Here is a 16,201-nt window from a genome sequence, read left to right on the forward strand (position 1 = left end):
ATCAATGTCCGTGGAAGCAGGAGTCAAGAAATTAAATGACGTATTGCACTGGGCAAATCTATCGCAAAAGATCCCTTAGAGTTTTAAAAAGCAAAGATGTCACTTTGAGGACTAAGGTGTACCTAACCAAGCCATGGTCTTTTCAACCATTTCATATGCATCTAAAAGCTGGACAATGAATAAGGAAGACAAAAGAATTGACGCCCAATCAATGCCCATGGAAGCAGCAGTCAAGAAATCAAATGATTGTATTGAATTTGAATTATGGTATTGGTGAAGAATATTGAATATACCATGGACTGCCAGAACAAACAAATGTCTTGGAAGAAGTATAGCCAGAATGCTCCTTAGAAGTCAGGATGGTGAAATTTTGTCTCACTTTGAACATGTTATCAGGAGGGACAAATCCCTGAGGACATTATCTTGGTAAAGTAGAGGGTCAGCAAAAAAAGAGGAAGACTCTCAATGACATGGATTGACACAGTGGCTGCAACAATGGGCTCAAACATAGCACTGAGTGTGAGGATCTGTAGTGCCCAACTCCACCAGTTTTTCACCATAAAAACAGGTGAAATCGTGCACAGATTAATAAGTAAGCACAAGTAAGCCCATGTGTACCCTGCTTACTGGTTAGTCTGCCCCTGCTTATAGGATATATGATTCCCCCAAATTTTCTCCCAATCTGTAGGTTGTCTTTTCATTTTGTTGATAAAGACCTTTGATGTACAAAAGTATTTAACTTTTTTGAGGTTCCATTTATCTATTTTTTCTTTTGTTGCTTGAACAATAACAAGTGTTGATGAGGATGTGGAGAAATTGGAACCCTCATACCTTGCTAGCTGGAATGTAAAATGGTACAGCCACTAAGGAAATCAGCATGACCCAGCAATTCCACTTCTAGATATATACCCAAGAGACCTGAAAATATACGTTCACCTTAAAAACCTATATGGGAATGTTTATGGCAGCATTACTCATAATAGGCAAAAAGTGGAAACCATCATGCCCATCAACTGATGAATGTAATATAACTATACAATGGAATAACTCAGCCATAAAAAAGAATGAAGAAGGAGGCGGAGCCAAGATGGCAGAATAGACAGATGCTTCCGGCGAACCCTCTTTACAACAAAGACCCAAAAAAACAAGTGAAACGAGTATATTTGTGACAAGCTGGGAGCCTTGAGCTTCAAAGGCAAGCTTAGAAAATGAACTGAGGGGCAGGGGGAGGAAGAGACCATTCAGAAGCAGAGAGGAGTTACTGGACCTGAATCACGGGGAGCCCTCAGGCACCATTCATGGAGCGGCAGCGGCTGTGGGCTGGTACTAGCATTCGGCAGCAGTTTCCTCAGGGAGAAGCAGCCAGCCACACAGCCCACTCACACCTCCGGAACCTGAGGAAAATGGTGCTACCGGCAAAAGCTAAGTACTTCCGTATATTTTAATGTGCCCCCCCCACCCGCAAACTGGCTTCAGCGGCTGAATTCCCTGGGCCTGAGATAGACGCTGCTGAGCACCTAGAGCCATCCTCCCAGCCTTGGAGAAGGAAAAAATCTGCATTTGGGGAAAAGATAATTTGCTAGGTCCACTAACCGGGGGAGCTCAGGACAGAAGAAGATCCTGTCCAGGCATAAACTGTCTGTGGACTTCGAGCACCTTTCCATTCTGCATGGACCTGTGTGGGGCTATTTTGGGAGAATAGGCCCTTGTTGGCAGACTCCAACCATTTCAGCTGTGCAGTGGAGAGATGGGTGTTTGCTGTTTGACACTGCTTTGCCTATTAAACAAGGTCCTCACCTACCCATATCAGGGACCTAAGGACTGGTAGCTCTACTCGGGTCACCCAGCCACCCGTGATGGGTCCAAAGAAAACTGGTACCTCCCAGTCCTTACAACCAAAAACTTTGGGTGCCCACGGTCCCTCTGCAGAACCCACCCACATGCATGCTCCAGGGAACAGGGATGCACTTTCCTCAGAGTCACTTATGGGTTAGTTCTCAGCCCCCTGCCTTGTTCAGGGCGTGACCCCCTGCTGCAATCAGATACCGGTATATACGCCAATCACCCCTACGCCTCTAAGGCTGTAGGACAGGGCCTGTACCACACACTTGATATCAGCTACCTGGAAACCTGAGCTGAATTCATACAAGAAAACTGAATGGACTCCTAGACCGATATACCTGATAACAGCTCTAGCCAGCTGGGGACAGGACATCAGAGCTCCAAAGGCGAAAATAATCAAGCTAGCTCACTCAAACAACCCATACCCGTATACCAAAACAAAACAAAGCAAGAAGCTATGACACAGTAAGCAAGCATAAACTAACACAATAACTTATAGATGGCTCGGAGACAACAGTCATTATCAAGTCACATAAAGAAACAGACCATGATCACCTCAACAGGTTCTCAAAACAAAGAATCCAGGGATCTTCTAGATGAAAGTACATTCCTGGAATTACCAGATGCAGAACATGAAAGTTTAATATACAGAACCCTTCAAGACATCAGAAAGGAAATGAGGCAATACGCAGAACAGCCAAGGAACACACAGATAAAGCAACTGAAGAAATTATAAAGATTATTCAGGAACATAATGAAAAGTTTAATAAGCTGAAAAAATCCATAGAAAGGCAGCAATCAGAAACTCAGAAAATTAAGAATAAAATTACAAAACTAGACAACTCGATAGGAAGTCAGAGGAGCAGAATTGAGGAAGTAGAAGCTAGAATTTCTGAACTTGAAGATAAATCACTTGGCTCTAATATATTTGAAGAAAAATCAGATAAAAGAATTAAAAAAATGAAGAAACCTTAAGAATCATGTGGGGCTCTATCAAGAGGAATAACCTACGAGTGATTGGAGTACCAGAACAGGGAGGGATAACAGAAAATACAGAGAGAATTTTTGAAGATTTGTTGGCAGAAAACTTCCCTGATATTGTGAAAGATGAGAAGATATCTATCCAAGATGCTCATCGAACTCCACATAATGTAGATGTTAAAAGAAAGTCACCAAGACATATCATAATCAAACTTGCTAAAACCAAAGATAGAGAATTATAAGAGCAGCAAGGGATAAACGAAAAGTCACCTACAAAGGAGAGCCAATAAGAATAAGCTCGGACTACTTGGCAGAAACCATGCAAGGAAGAAGGCAATGGGATGACATATTTAAAAAATTGAAGGAACAAAATTGCCTGCCAAGAATCATATATCCATCAAAACTGTCTCTTAAATACGAAGATGAAATTAAGACATTTCCAGATAAACACAAGTTGAGGGAATTCATAAAAAACAAACCAAAACTACAAGAAATACTAACGGGAGTTCTTCGGTTAGAAAATCAATAATATCAGGTATCAACCCAAGACTAGAACACTGGGCAGAGCAACCAGAAGTCAACTCAGACAGGGAAATCCAAAAAAACAAAGCAAGATTATAAGAAAAAAAAAAGAAAAGACAAAGCTCAAAACAGGGTAACAGCGATGTTACTGTGTAAAAGAAGACAACATTAAAATAATAAAGAGGGACTAAGAAATGTAATCATACACCTTCCATATGGAGAGGAAGATATGGGGATACAAAGTAATAAAAGTTAGGTTTAAATTTAGAAAAATAGGGATAACCACAAAGGAAACAAACTATCCCACTCATCAAAAAGAAAAAAATAGAGACTCAGCAGAAACAAAATCAACAACAAATGAGGAAAGGACAATATATAATCTACTCAGCACATAAAATTAAGTGGGAAAAAGAAACTGTCAACAACACACACAAAAAGACGTCAAAATGATAGCACTAAATTCATACCCATCCATAATTACCCTGAATGTAAATGGACTAAATGCACCAATAAAGAGACAGAGAGTGGCAGAATGGATTAAAAAACAAGATTCGACTATATGCTGCCTACAAGAGACACACCTTAGACTTAGAGACACAAACAAACTAAAACTCAGAGGACGGAAAAAAACATATCAAGTAAACAGCAATCAAAAAACAGCAGGAATGGCAATATTAATTTCTGACAAAATAGACTTTAAAGTTAAATCCATCAGAAAGGATAAGGAAGGACACTATATAATGATTAAAGGGGCAATAAACCAAGAAGATATAACCGTATTAAATATGCACCCAATGACAGGGCTGCAAGATATATAAAACAAACTCTATCAGCATTGAAAAGTGAGATAGACAACTCCACAATAATAGTAAGAGACTTCAACACACCACTTTCAGTGAAGGACAGAACATCCAGAAAGAAGCTCAATAAAGACACAGAAGATCTAAATGCCACAATCAACTAACTTGACCTCATAGACATATACAGAACACTCCACCAAACAGCAACCAAGTATACTTTCTTTTCTAGTGCACATATTCTCTAGAATAGATCACCTATTAGGTCATGAAGCAAGCCTTAGCAGAATCCAAAACATTGAAATATTACAAAGCATCTTCTCTGACCATAAGGCCATAAAAGTAAAAATCAATAACAGGAAAAGCAGGGAAAAGGAATCAAACACTTGGAAACTGAACAATACCCTGCTCAAAAAAGACTGGATTATAGAAGACCTTAAGGATGGAATAAAGAAATTTGTAGAATCCAATGAGAATGAAAACACTTCCTATCAGAACCTTTGGGACACAGCAAAAGCGGTGCTCAGAGGCCAATTTATATCAATAAATGTACACATCCAAAAAGAAGAAAGGCCCAAAATCAAACAATTATCCCTACAACTTGAAGAAATAGAAAGAGAGCAACAAAAGAAACCCATAGGCACCAAAAGAAGACAAATAATAAAAATCAGAGGTGAACTAAATAAATAGAAAACAGAAAAACAATTGAAAGAATTAACAAGACCAAAAGCCAGTTTTTTGAAAAAAAAAAAAAAAAAAATCAGCAAACTTGATAAACCACTGGCCAAACTGACAAAAGAAAAACAGAAGAGGAAGAAAATAACCCGAAATAAGAAATGAGATGGATGATATTACAACAGACCAAACTGAAATTAAAAGAATCATATCAGATTACTATGAACAACTATATTCAAACAAATTTGAAAACCTAGAAGGAATGGATGAATTCCTAGAAACACACTACCTACCTAAACTAACACACAGGTAGGACAACAAAATAGACCCATAACAAAAGAACAGATTGAAAAGATAATCAAAAAACTCCCAACAAAAAAAAGCCCTGGTCCAGATGGCTTCACTGCAGAGTTCTACCAAACATTCAGAAAAGAGTTAACACCACTACTACTAAAGGTATTTCAGAGCATAGAAGAGGACGGAATACTGCCAAACTCATTCTATGAAGCCACCATATCCCTGATACCCAAACCAGGTAAAGACACCGCAAGAAAAGAAAATTATAGACCTATATCCCTCATGAATGTAGATGCAAAAATCCTCAACAAAATTATAGCCAATAGAATTCAACAACTTATCAAAAAAATCATTCACCATGGCCAAGTGGGATTCATACCAGGTATGCAGGGATGGTTCAACATTAGAAAAACAGCTAATGTAATCCACCACATAAATAAAACAAAAGACAAGAATCACATGATTTTATCAATTGATGCAGAAAAGGCATTTGACAAAGTTCAACACCCATTCCTGATAAAAACTCTCAGCAAAATAGGAACAGAAGCAAAATTCCTCAGCATAATAAAGGGCATTTATGCAAAGCCAACGGCCATCATCACCCTAAATGGAGAGAGCCTGAAAGCATTCCCACTGAGATCATGAACCAGACAAGGATGCTCTTTATCACCACTCTCATTCAACATTGTGCCGGAAGTCCTAGCCAGATCAATTAGGCTAGATAAAGAAATAAAGGGCATCCAGATTGGGAAGGAAGAAGTAATAGTATCCCTATTTGCAGATGACATGATCTTATACACAGAAAACCCTAAGGAATCCTCCAGAAAACTACTGAAACTAATAGAAGAGTTCAGCAGAGTATCGGGATATAAGATAAACATACAAAAATCAGTTGGATTCCTCTACACCAACAAAAAGAACATCGAAGAGGAAATCACCAAATCAATGACATTTACAGTAGCCCCCAAGAGGATAAAATACTTAGGAATAAATCTTACCAGAGGTGTGAAAGACTTATACAAAGAAAACTACAGTACACTTCTGCAAGAAACCAAAAGAGACTTACATAAGTGGAAAACGTACTTTGCTCATGGATAGGAAGACTTAGCATTACCAAAATGTCTATTCTAGCAAAAGTGATCTATACGTTTAATGCAATTCTGATCCAAATCCCAAGGACATTCTTTAATGAGATGGAGAAACAAATCACCAACTTCATATGGAAGGGAAGGAGGCCCCAGATGAATAAGGCATTGCTGAAAAAGAAGAACAAAGTGGGAGGCCTTACTCTACCTGATTTTAGTACCTATTACACCACCACAGTAGTCAAAACAGCCTGGCACTGGTACAACAGATACATAGATCAGTGGAACAGAATTGAGAATCCAGACATAAATGTATCCACATATGAGCAGTCGATATTTGAGAAAGGCCCCAAAACAGTTAAATGGGGGAAAAGACAGTCTTTTTAACAAATGGTGCTGGCATAACTGGATATCCATCTCCAAAAAAATGAAACAAGACCTATACCTCACTCCATGCACAAAAACGAGCTCAAAATGGATCAAAGACCTCAATATAAAATCTAAAACGATAAAGATCATGGAAGAAAAAATAGGGACAATGTTAGGAGCCCTAATACATGGCATAAACAGTATACAAAACATTATTAAGAATGTAGAAGAAAAACTAGATAACTGGGAGCTCCTAAAAATCAAACACCTATGCTCATCCAAAGACCTCACCAAAAGAGTACAAAGACTACCTACAAACTGGGAAAAAGGTTTTAGCTATGACATTTCCGATCAGCATCTGTTCTCTAAAATCTACATGATACTGCAAAAACTCAACTACAAAAACACAAATAACCCTATTAAAAAATCGGCAAAAGAGATGAATAGACACTTCACTAAAGAAGACATTCAGGTAGCTAACAGATACATGAGGAAATGTTCAGGATCATTAGCCATTAGAGAAATGCAGATCAAAACAACAATGAGATTTCATTTAACTCCAACAAGGCTGGCATTAATCCCAAAACACAAAATAATAGATGTTGGAGAGGCTGTGGAGAGATTGGAACACTTCTACACTGCTGGTGGGAATGTCAAACGGTACAACCACTTCGGAAATCTATGTGGCGCTTCCTTAAAAAGCTAGAAATAGAACTACCATACGATCCAGCAATCCCACTCCTAGGAATATATTCCTTTACACGAACAGATACATGTACATCCATGTTTATTGCAGCACTGTTTACAATAGCAAAAAGATGGAAGCAACCAAGGTGCCCATCAACAGATGAATGGATAAATAAATTATGGTATATTCACACAATGGAATACTACGCATCAATAAAGAACAGTGAGGAATCTGTGAAACATTTCATAACATGGAGGAACCTGGAAGGCCTTATGCTGAGTGAAATTAGTCAGTTGCAAAAGGACAAGTATTGTATAAGGCCACTATTATAAGAACTTGAGAAATAGTTTAAACTGAGAAGAAAACATTCTTTCGTGGCTACGTGAGAAGGGAGGGAGGGGAGGTGGGAGAGGGGCATTCACTAATTAGATAGTAGATTAGAACTACTTGAGGTGAAGGGAAAGACAGCACACAATACAGGGGAGGTCAGTACGATTGGACTAAACCAAAAGCAAAGAAGTTTCCTAAATAAACTGAATGCTTCGAAGGCCAGCTTAGCAGGGGCAGGGGTGGGGACCATGATTTCAGGGGACATCTAAGTCAACTGGCATAATAAAATCTATTAAGAAAACATTCCGCATCCCACTTTGAAGAATGGCGTCTGGGGTCTTAAATGCCAGCAAGCAGCCATCTAAGATGCACCAAGTGGTCTCAACCCAGCTGGATCAAAGGAGAATGAAGAACACCAAGGACACAAGGTAACTAGGAGCCCAAGAGACAGAAAGGGCCACATGAACCAGAGACTACATCATCCTGAATCCAGAAGAACTAGATGGTGCCCGGCTACAGCCGAGGGCTGCCCTGACAGGGAACACAACAGAGAACCCCTGAGGGAGCAGGAGAGCAGTGGGATGCAGGCCCCAAATTCTCATAAAAAGACCAGACTTAATGGTCTGACTGAGACTGGAAGGACCCCAGTGGTCATGGCCCCCAGGCCTTCTGTTGGCCCAGGACAGGAACCATTCCTGAAGCCAACTCTTCAGACATGGATTGGACTGGACAATGGGTTGGAGAGGGATGCTGGTGAGGAGTGAGCTTCTTGTATCAGGTGAACACTTGAGACTATGTTGGCATCTTCTGCCTGGAGGGGAGATGAGAGGGTGGAGGGGGTTAGAAACTGGTGAAATGGACACAAAAAGAGAGAGTGGAGGGAGAGAGCAGGCTGTCTCATTAGGGGGAGAGTAATTGGGAGTGTGTAGCAAGGTGTATGTAAGTTTTTATGTGAGAGACTGACTCGACTTGTAAACTTTCACTTAAAGCACAATAAAAAGTATAAAAAAAAAAGAACGAAGGACTAATGCATGCTACCACATGGATGAACTTTGAAAATATTACGCTAAGTAAAAGAAACCAGATATAAAAGGCTACTTGTTGTATGATTCCATTTACATGAAATGTCCAGAACTGGCAAATTCGTAAAGACAGAGTATATTAGTGGCTGCCAGGGGCTAAGGAGAGGAGGAAATAGGGAGCGACTGCAAATGGGTAGAGGGTTTCAGTTTGGAGAAGTGAAAATGTTCTGGAATTAAATAGGGGCCATGGTTGCACAACTTTGATACTTTAAAAGGGTGAATTTTATGGTATATAAATTATATCTCAATTACAAATATTCACTAAAGCATGGGGTAGGGTGGTGGAGAATCATGGAAGCATGTCTATAACTTGCAAATGGTTCAGGGAGAAAAGGTTGTACTTTTCTTGCAACTTTTCTGTAAATTAGAATTATTTCAAAAAAAAAAATGACACTGAATGAAAATAATATAGGGATAACTCTATTCTGCTCCACTCTGAGTGCTTTTAAAAAGTGAATCATCCGTAAACTTCATATAATATTTTTTTGTTTTTAAACCTTTATCAAAAACATGTGTGCCTTTGATTTTTTTATATTATTATTGTGCATTAGGTGGAAGTTCACAGAGCAAATCAGGTTCCCATTCCACAGTTTGTACATAAAGTGTCTCATGGCCTTGGTTTTATTCCCCACAATGTGTCAGCACTCTCCCCGTTTCTGACATGGGTTCCTCGTTTCCTTTCGTCCTGATTTTCTACCCCTGCCTGTCTTCTTATCTTTGCCTTTGGGCAAATGTTGCCTGTTGAATCTCATAAAATTGATTTTTGAACACATTCCTCTTGGGTGTTACTGTTTATTTTATGGGCCTGTCTGTGGTCTCTGGGAATGGCTTCAGTTCCAGGTCAGAAGGGTGTCTTAGGGCCATAGTCTCAGGGGTTCCTCCAGTCGCTGTCAGACTAGTAAGTCTGGTCTTTTTTGTGAATTTTTTATTCTACATTTTTCTCCTGCTCCGTCTGGGTCCTTCCGTTGTGATCCTAGTCAGAGTGGTAGTAGGGGTAGCCAGGCACCATCTAGTTCTTCGGGTCTCGTGGTTGTGTAGGCTGTGGTTCATGTGATCCATTGGTCTTTTGAACAAATTGCTCCCTTGAGTTTTTTATTTTCTTCATTCTCCCTTGGTCTGGACAGGAAGAGACCAACAGTCGCATCTTGATGACCACGCACAAGCTTTTAAGACCCCAGACGCTACTCATCAAAGTAGGATACAGAGCGTTGCCTTTGTGAACTGTGTTTTCCCAATCGACATAGATGTCTCTCGAGTCTATGGTCCTTTACCTTCGAGCCTAGGAACTTTATTCCTTGAGGTGTTTGGTTATACCTAAGCGGTTTCCCTGACTGTGCCCCTTGTGTACTCTATTGTCTATATTAATATATGAGGAGCACCTACAGTCATGTATGTAGAAATATCCACCACCAAACATGCACCTGCCAGTGGGTGTTGCTCCCTTACACCCTCCTACACCTCTTGGCATATCTATCTACTTATATCCATTCATAAATTATTGTTTGTTAATACAATTGTTGCAGGATTGTCTATGTCATAGTAGTTACCTAGTTGTTCTTCATTCTTGTGTTCCTCTCAGTGTCCTCTCTTACCTTGGTCATGCTGTGCTGACTTCTTCCATATTATGTTTTGCCTTTCCCTTCACCAATATTAACACTTGTCTTCTCTCTCTTTGGTAATTTTCTCTCCCTCCCCCCCATCCCTGGTAACCATCAAAGAATGTTTTTCCCTTTTTTTCTATGTGTAAACCTTTTGTTATTACTTTATAATGGTGGTCTCATATAATATTTGTCCTTCTGTAATTGACTTAGTCCACTCACCATAATGTCCTCCAAATTAATCCATGTTGTGAGATGCTTTGGGGATTCACCATTATTCTTTGTCTTTGTGTAGTATTCCACTGTGCGTATTATATGTACCACAGTTTGTTAATCCATCCATCTGTTGATGGGCACTTAGGTTGTTTTCATCATTTTCCTATAGTGAATAATGCTGCAATGAACATGTATGTGCATATGTCTAATTGTGTCATGGCTCTTCTTTCTTTGGGGTATATATCTAGGAGTAGGATTGCTGGATCATATGGCATTTTTATTTCTAGCTTTTTGAGGAAGTGCCACACCATTTTCAAAAGTGGTTATACTATTTTATATTCCCACCAGCAGTGTATAAGAAGTCCAATCTCCCCACAACCTCACCAACATTTGTTATTTTTTGTTTTTTGATTAGTGCTAGTAACATTGGGTGAGCTGGTATCTCACTGTCGTTATGATTTGCATTTCTCTAATTGCTAGTGATTGTGAGCATTTCTTCATATGTTTGTTAGCTGCCTAAAAGTCTTCTTTGGTGAAGTGTCTGTTCACCTCTTTTGCCCGTTTTTTAATGAGATCGTTTGTCTTTTTATTGCTGAGGTGTTGAAGTTTTCTATAAATTTCAGAGTTTAGACCCTTGTTGGATATGTCCTAGCCAAATTTTTTTCCCCAATCTGTAGGTTCTCTTTTTACTCTTTTGGAGAAATCTTTTGTTGAGCATAAGGGTTTAATTTTTACAATGTCCCATTTATCTAGCTCATCTTCTGCTGTGTGTGCATTTTCAGTTATGTTTGGTATTCTACTGATGCCCTATATTAGCGCCCCTAGCATTGTCCTTATTCAAATGATAATTTTAATGTGGAATTTGGTTCTTTAAAAAAAGAGAGAGAGTTCCGGATCTAGTAACATCTCATACTGTTGTTCTTTTACAATGGAAAGGCAGTATAGCATAAAAGTTAATAGAATGGGCTTTAGAGTCAGATAAATGCTGCTACTTTCTAGTTTTATGACTTGGGGAAAATGAATCAACCCCTAGGAGCCTCATCTGTAAAATGGGAATAACTAATTGTTCTGTTCCACACAGGCTAAACAACCCATTATTTTCTCATTCCTTGTTACCTTCCTGCTAGTTGTTATTGCTTATTACTATCCACTCATGGTGGGTTTGGAGTAGAGGTGAATTTAACTACTTATTGATAATGCTAAATAAAAGATCTGGTAGGGAAGGATACTAGCTAAACTATTTGGAATTTATTTCAAGACATCTCAATCATCTATTGCCATAATCACAAACTGACTATGTACAATGAACGAAGTCATGTCACTAAGTGTAGCCAACTCAAACTTTGTTTAATCACCTCTTCTCAGACACCATCAGAGAACAATGAGTAACAAAATAGTTCTCTTTAATAAGACAAAAGCTACATTTCAGACCATTTATCTCTGAAGCCTGGAAGATGAAAGTGCTAAGTTAGTTGGAAAAACACTCTGTACTCACCAATTGTTTGTTGTGCTGTGGCAGAGGACATGGCTGGGCACCAGTTGGCACCTTGTATACTGGGGTTACTGACATGCTGGCAGGGTGGGCACATATGAAGCGCACCTGCACAACCTCTACAGCTGGACTAGGGTTCAGGACACCTGGGTGATTTCCAATTCGGAATGTCAGAACCTTTGAGGAAATACCGGAGCAAGAGATAATTGTAGGTAGAAACTTGATGTCAGGCATGCCAACCCCAAAATTTTAGAATTACTCAAATTCCAGTATAGGGAATCTCTTTGGACACTAGAGCAAATTCCTTAAAGACATAGTTCTTAATTGTCTGTGCTAAGGGGAATTAAGGATGTCATGGAAATTTGAAAACCAAGGGAACATAAAAAAAAATTAAATATTGACCAATTACTTCAATCTTCTCCATCAAATCTTTTGTTAACATTTCTTAAAAAGTGGAAAAACTAACTTGCATTTCAACTCATCTCTGGTGGAAGTACTAATGAATAACAGAACGTGGAAACAGAAGTTAGAGAGCTTCAAAGTGGCAGTAATTAGTCCTTAAATTACTAATAGCCAGCCATTGACAAGAGCCCTGGTGGTGCAGTAGCTAAGAGCTCTGCTGCTAACCAAAAGGTCAGCAGTTCGAATCCACCAGCCACTCCTTGGAAACCCTATGGGGCAATTCTGCTCTGTCCTATGCGGTCACTATGACTTGGAATCAAATTGACAGCAACGGGTTTGGTTTCTTTTAGCCATAGATACAGTCAAGTTCACTACAAATATTAGAAACATGAATATTTGCTTAATTGATAATAGCACAGTACTTATTAAGTCAAAATCTTACTTTGATTCCATGTAGGCTGGTTAGTGTGCTGCGTTTCACAGTCACAGATTGCAGTCTCAAACGTAGTCAAGCTGCAAACCTTTGCCACTGGTTTTTAAAGAGGAGCACAGCTGTGGATGGAAACTACAGAAATCCATCTCTACTACTTAAAGTAAACAAAACTAATTCAACTGGTAAGGGCAACAAACTTATTACACTTATCAGGACAAATCTAACTAGTTCCTTAAAATTGCTAATTTCCCTGTTTCACAGTTTTCGGAGGTGGGAAACCAAATATCCTCTAGTCTGACACGAAAATGAATTATAGTCATTGAAAATAATGTGAAATAAGCTCATTACTACAAAAAAAGATCTTGAACTGTCCAGTTAGTGAACCGTTAGAATTCTCAGATTAACAAACCAAAACCTTGGGGTACATTTAAAGGATTGTTGTTATGTGCACCCTCAAGACTGTAAGGTTAAAAAAAAAGATTATTTAATCAGTAATTAGAATTTTCTGATTTAGTCTATAAACTAAATCCATGAAATCTGATAAGGAATGGCTTGAAGTACAAAAGGTTTAGAGTATTATTGCTAAACCAAACCCGTTGCCCTCAAGTTGATTTTGATTATTTTTCTAAAAATAAACCATTTTCCTACTTGTTCCCCTAAATCCAGGCACAGGACCCGGTAGATGTACTGGTTCTGTTTTCTCTTAGCTGGCAGTCGGACTTCTGTTATTCTAATCTTCTCCGTCTTCTCCATGCTCAACTCCAAAAAGAACCGAGAGGGCTCCAAGATCCATGGACGAGGGCCTCCTTCAAATACCATTTCCTTCACAGATTTCCATGTCACCAATGCCACTTCCACAGGATTTAAAGCCTGATGACATTTAAAGAAATTAATCTCTAATTTGTTAGGGAATTCAACAGAGAGTTTTCTAAAATAAAAAACTGGTTATCTGAATATGCTGAAAATGACATTAGATTTAATTCCCCAATGGCAGGGACATGTATGCCATGTCCATTACTTGGAATGTTTCTCAACTTCTGTACTAATTCAGATCCCACCTATAATTCCAACCTAACTCATGTATTACCTTATCCATTAATTTATGTCCAGTCACTCCAGACTGCAACCACTTTCCCATCCTCTAAGCTGTTACATCACTTATCTCTTCCCCATATTTGTATGCTTGCTTATCTCCTAATGCTATTTAAATGTTTCAAATGCTTCATATGTATGAGCCAAATAATTTTTGTTATGCTCTCTAGTTACGTAAATTCCTTGGGAGAAGAGATAGCATCTTATGCCTAATTTTTTTAGAATTTCTCTTTATCAGTGGGATTTAGGGCAATGTTGTGTACATAAAAGACAATGAATAAATAACTGCATAAGCATTTTAAACAGAAAATATAAAAATAATACATTTATACATTTCATTGTATTTCTCAAAGGAATTTCACCTAAGGTACACAAAACCTAAAACCCGCTGCCATTAAGTCGATTCTGACTCATAGCAACCCTACAGGACAGAGTAGAACTCTCCCATATGGTTTCTAAGGAGTGGCTGGTGGATTTGAACTGCCAACCTTTTCGTTAGCAGCTGTCATAGCTCTTAATCACTGCGCCAAGGTAGACAAGACAGGTATTATACACCCAAATATACAGAGGTGATGCATCCTACTTATACATGAGTTAGCTGTTCTTCGGGGAATGAAACTTTCCCAAAATGTAGGTCATTTTTGTCTGACACACAGTTCATACAACAGTGACTAAAACAATGGCTGCTGTGCTGAAAATCCCTAAGTAGAGAGGGTAAAAGACAATTGACTTCCCTCTCCAGTAGAATATTACCTTCCAGAGAACTTCAAAAGGTAGTATTCTCATGTTCTAAATTGTGATCAGGTGGTGGTGACAGAGATATGTAAAAATTTAAATAGTTACACTGAGGTTTGATGACAGAGCTGTAGGTTTAAAGACAAAAGTGGTAAATAAAGAGATCACTGAAATCACTGTGAACTTAGCAGATAGCTAGGAAGCTCCTAAGTGAACATGGTTGGGTCCGTGAAAAGAAATGTCAGTTCCTTAACATGAAATAGCTCACCTTTAGGGCTTCATAAGCAGCAAATGTGGCACTGCTCTCCAAGTATTCCTCATAATCAGTTATACTCACTGTCACCAGGGTATGGCCTAGAGATTTGGCTGTTATATGTGTACTGGAACAGTGCAGTGGTCCAGGCTTTTGAGTACCTGCAAATCAAAAAACATGATTTCAGTAGGGTAAAAAAGTCAGTTCTCAAAGAAATTAGGTTACAGAAACAAGAATCTTAATACATTAAAAACACCATCTTGATCTCACATACTAACCATTAGGCCCCAATTTTTTTTTTTATCAACTTTTTTATCAACTAAGAATCTGTTCCTCTAAATGCCCATTAACATCTGGATAAACAAAATGTGGTACACACATAGAACGGAATGTTACTCAGCCATAAAGAGAAACAAAGTCCTCATACGTGCCACAACATTGATGAACCTTGAAAATATTACTCTGAGTGAAGTAAGTCAGTCACAAAAGGACAAATATTGTATGATCCCACTTACATGAAATATCTAGAATAGGCAAGTGTATTTTTTTTTATAGAGGTCAAAGTTCATAAGTAGTTACCACGGACAAGAGGGAGGGGGAAAAGGAGAGCCACTGCATAGGGGGTGCCGAGTTTCTGTTAAAGGTGATAGAAAACTTGGTTGCACAACATGATGAACATAATGCCACTTAATTGTATGTGTAAAAAATGTTGAAATGACAAACGTTTTATCATGCATTTTTACTACAATAAAAATAAAATAATCTGTTCCTTCAGTTAACATATACATATCACATAAAACACAATTCTATGTATAGTGAGTATACAAATATAAACCAAGATACTGATTTCAACGTCTTTATAGTTGATAAGGGTAGATTGACCATGCACAAAAATTACTTAAAATGTTAGTAGAAAGTGTAAGTATTATAGAAATTTAAAAAACAGAAAGATTACTCCTGACTGGAGAGATCAAGGAAGGTTTAGAGATGTAGGACAGAGTATCTTAAGTTGAGGAAACAGGATGCACAAAGATAGAGACATAAATTGAGTGTATGAGGGACATGCATGGAAAAATTTAATTAATTTGGTTCGGCTAAAGACATATATGAAACCAAAGTATGTAGTCAAGAAAAGTAGGTTAGATCAGGTCATAGAAGTCTTTTTTTTTTTTTTTTGGTAATTTTTATTGTCCTTTAAGTGAAAGTTTACAAATCAAGTCAATTCTCTCACACAAAAACCCATATACACCTTGCTACACACTCCCAATTATTCTCCCCCTAATGAGAGAGCCCGCTCTCTCCCTCCACTCTC

The 16,201-nt window shown here is 38.5% G+C and overlaps 1 protein-coding gene across 1 annotated transcript in view; it reads right to left on the minus strand.

The window, feature by feature from the left end:
• The window catches only part of NUP210L (nucleoporin 210 like), a 145,373-nt gene that overhangs the window by 50,278 nt on the left and 78,894 nt on the right, over positions 1 to 16,201 (minus strand). Inside the window, exons 14-16 of the mRNA XM_064282640.1 lie at positions 14,905 to 15,050; positions 13,458 to 13,679; positions 11,978 to 12,151 (exon numbers count right to left, since the gene is read on the minus strand). Of these exons, the coding sequence (XP_064138710.1) occupies positions 11,978 to 12,151; positions 13,458 to 13,679; positions 14,905 to 15,050 (542 nt within the window). The remainder of the gene's footprint in view (positions 1 to 11,977; positions 12,152 to 13,457; positions 13,680 to 14,904; positions 15,051 to 16,201) is intronic.

This window comes from Loxodonta africana, chromosome 3, assembly GCF_030014295.1.
Source record: "Loxodonta africana isolate mLoxAfr1 chromosome 3, mLoxAfr1.hap2, whole genome shotgun sequence".
NCBI lineage: Eukaryota > Metazoa > Chordata > Mammalia > Proboscidea > Elephantidae > Loxodonta > Loxodonta africana.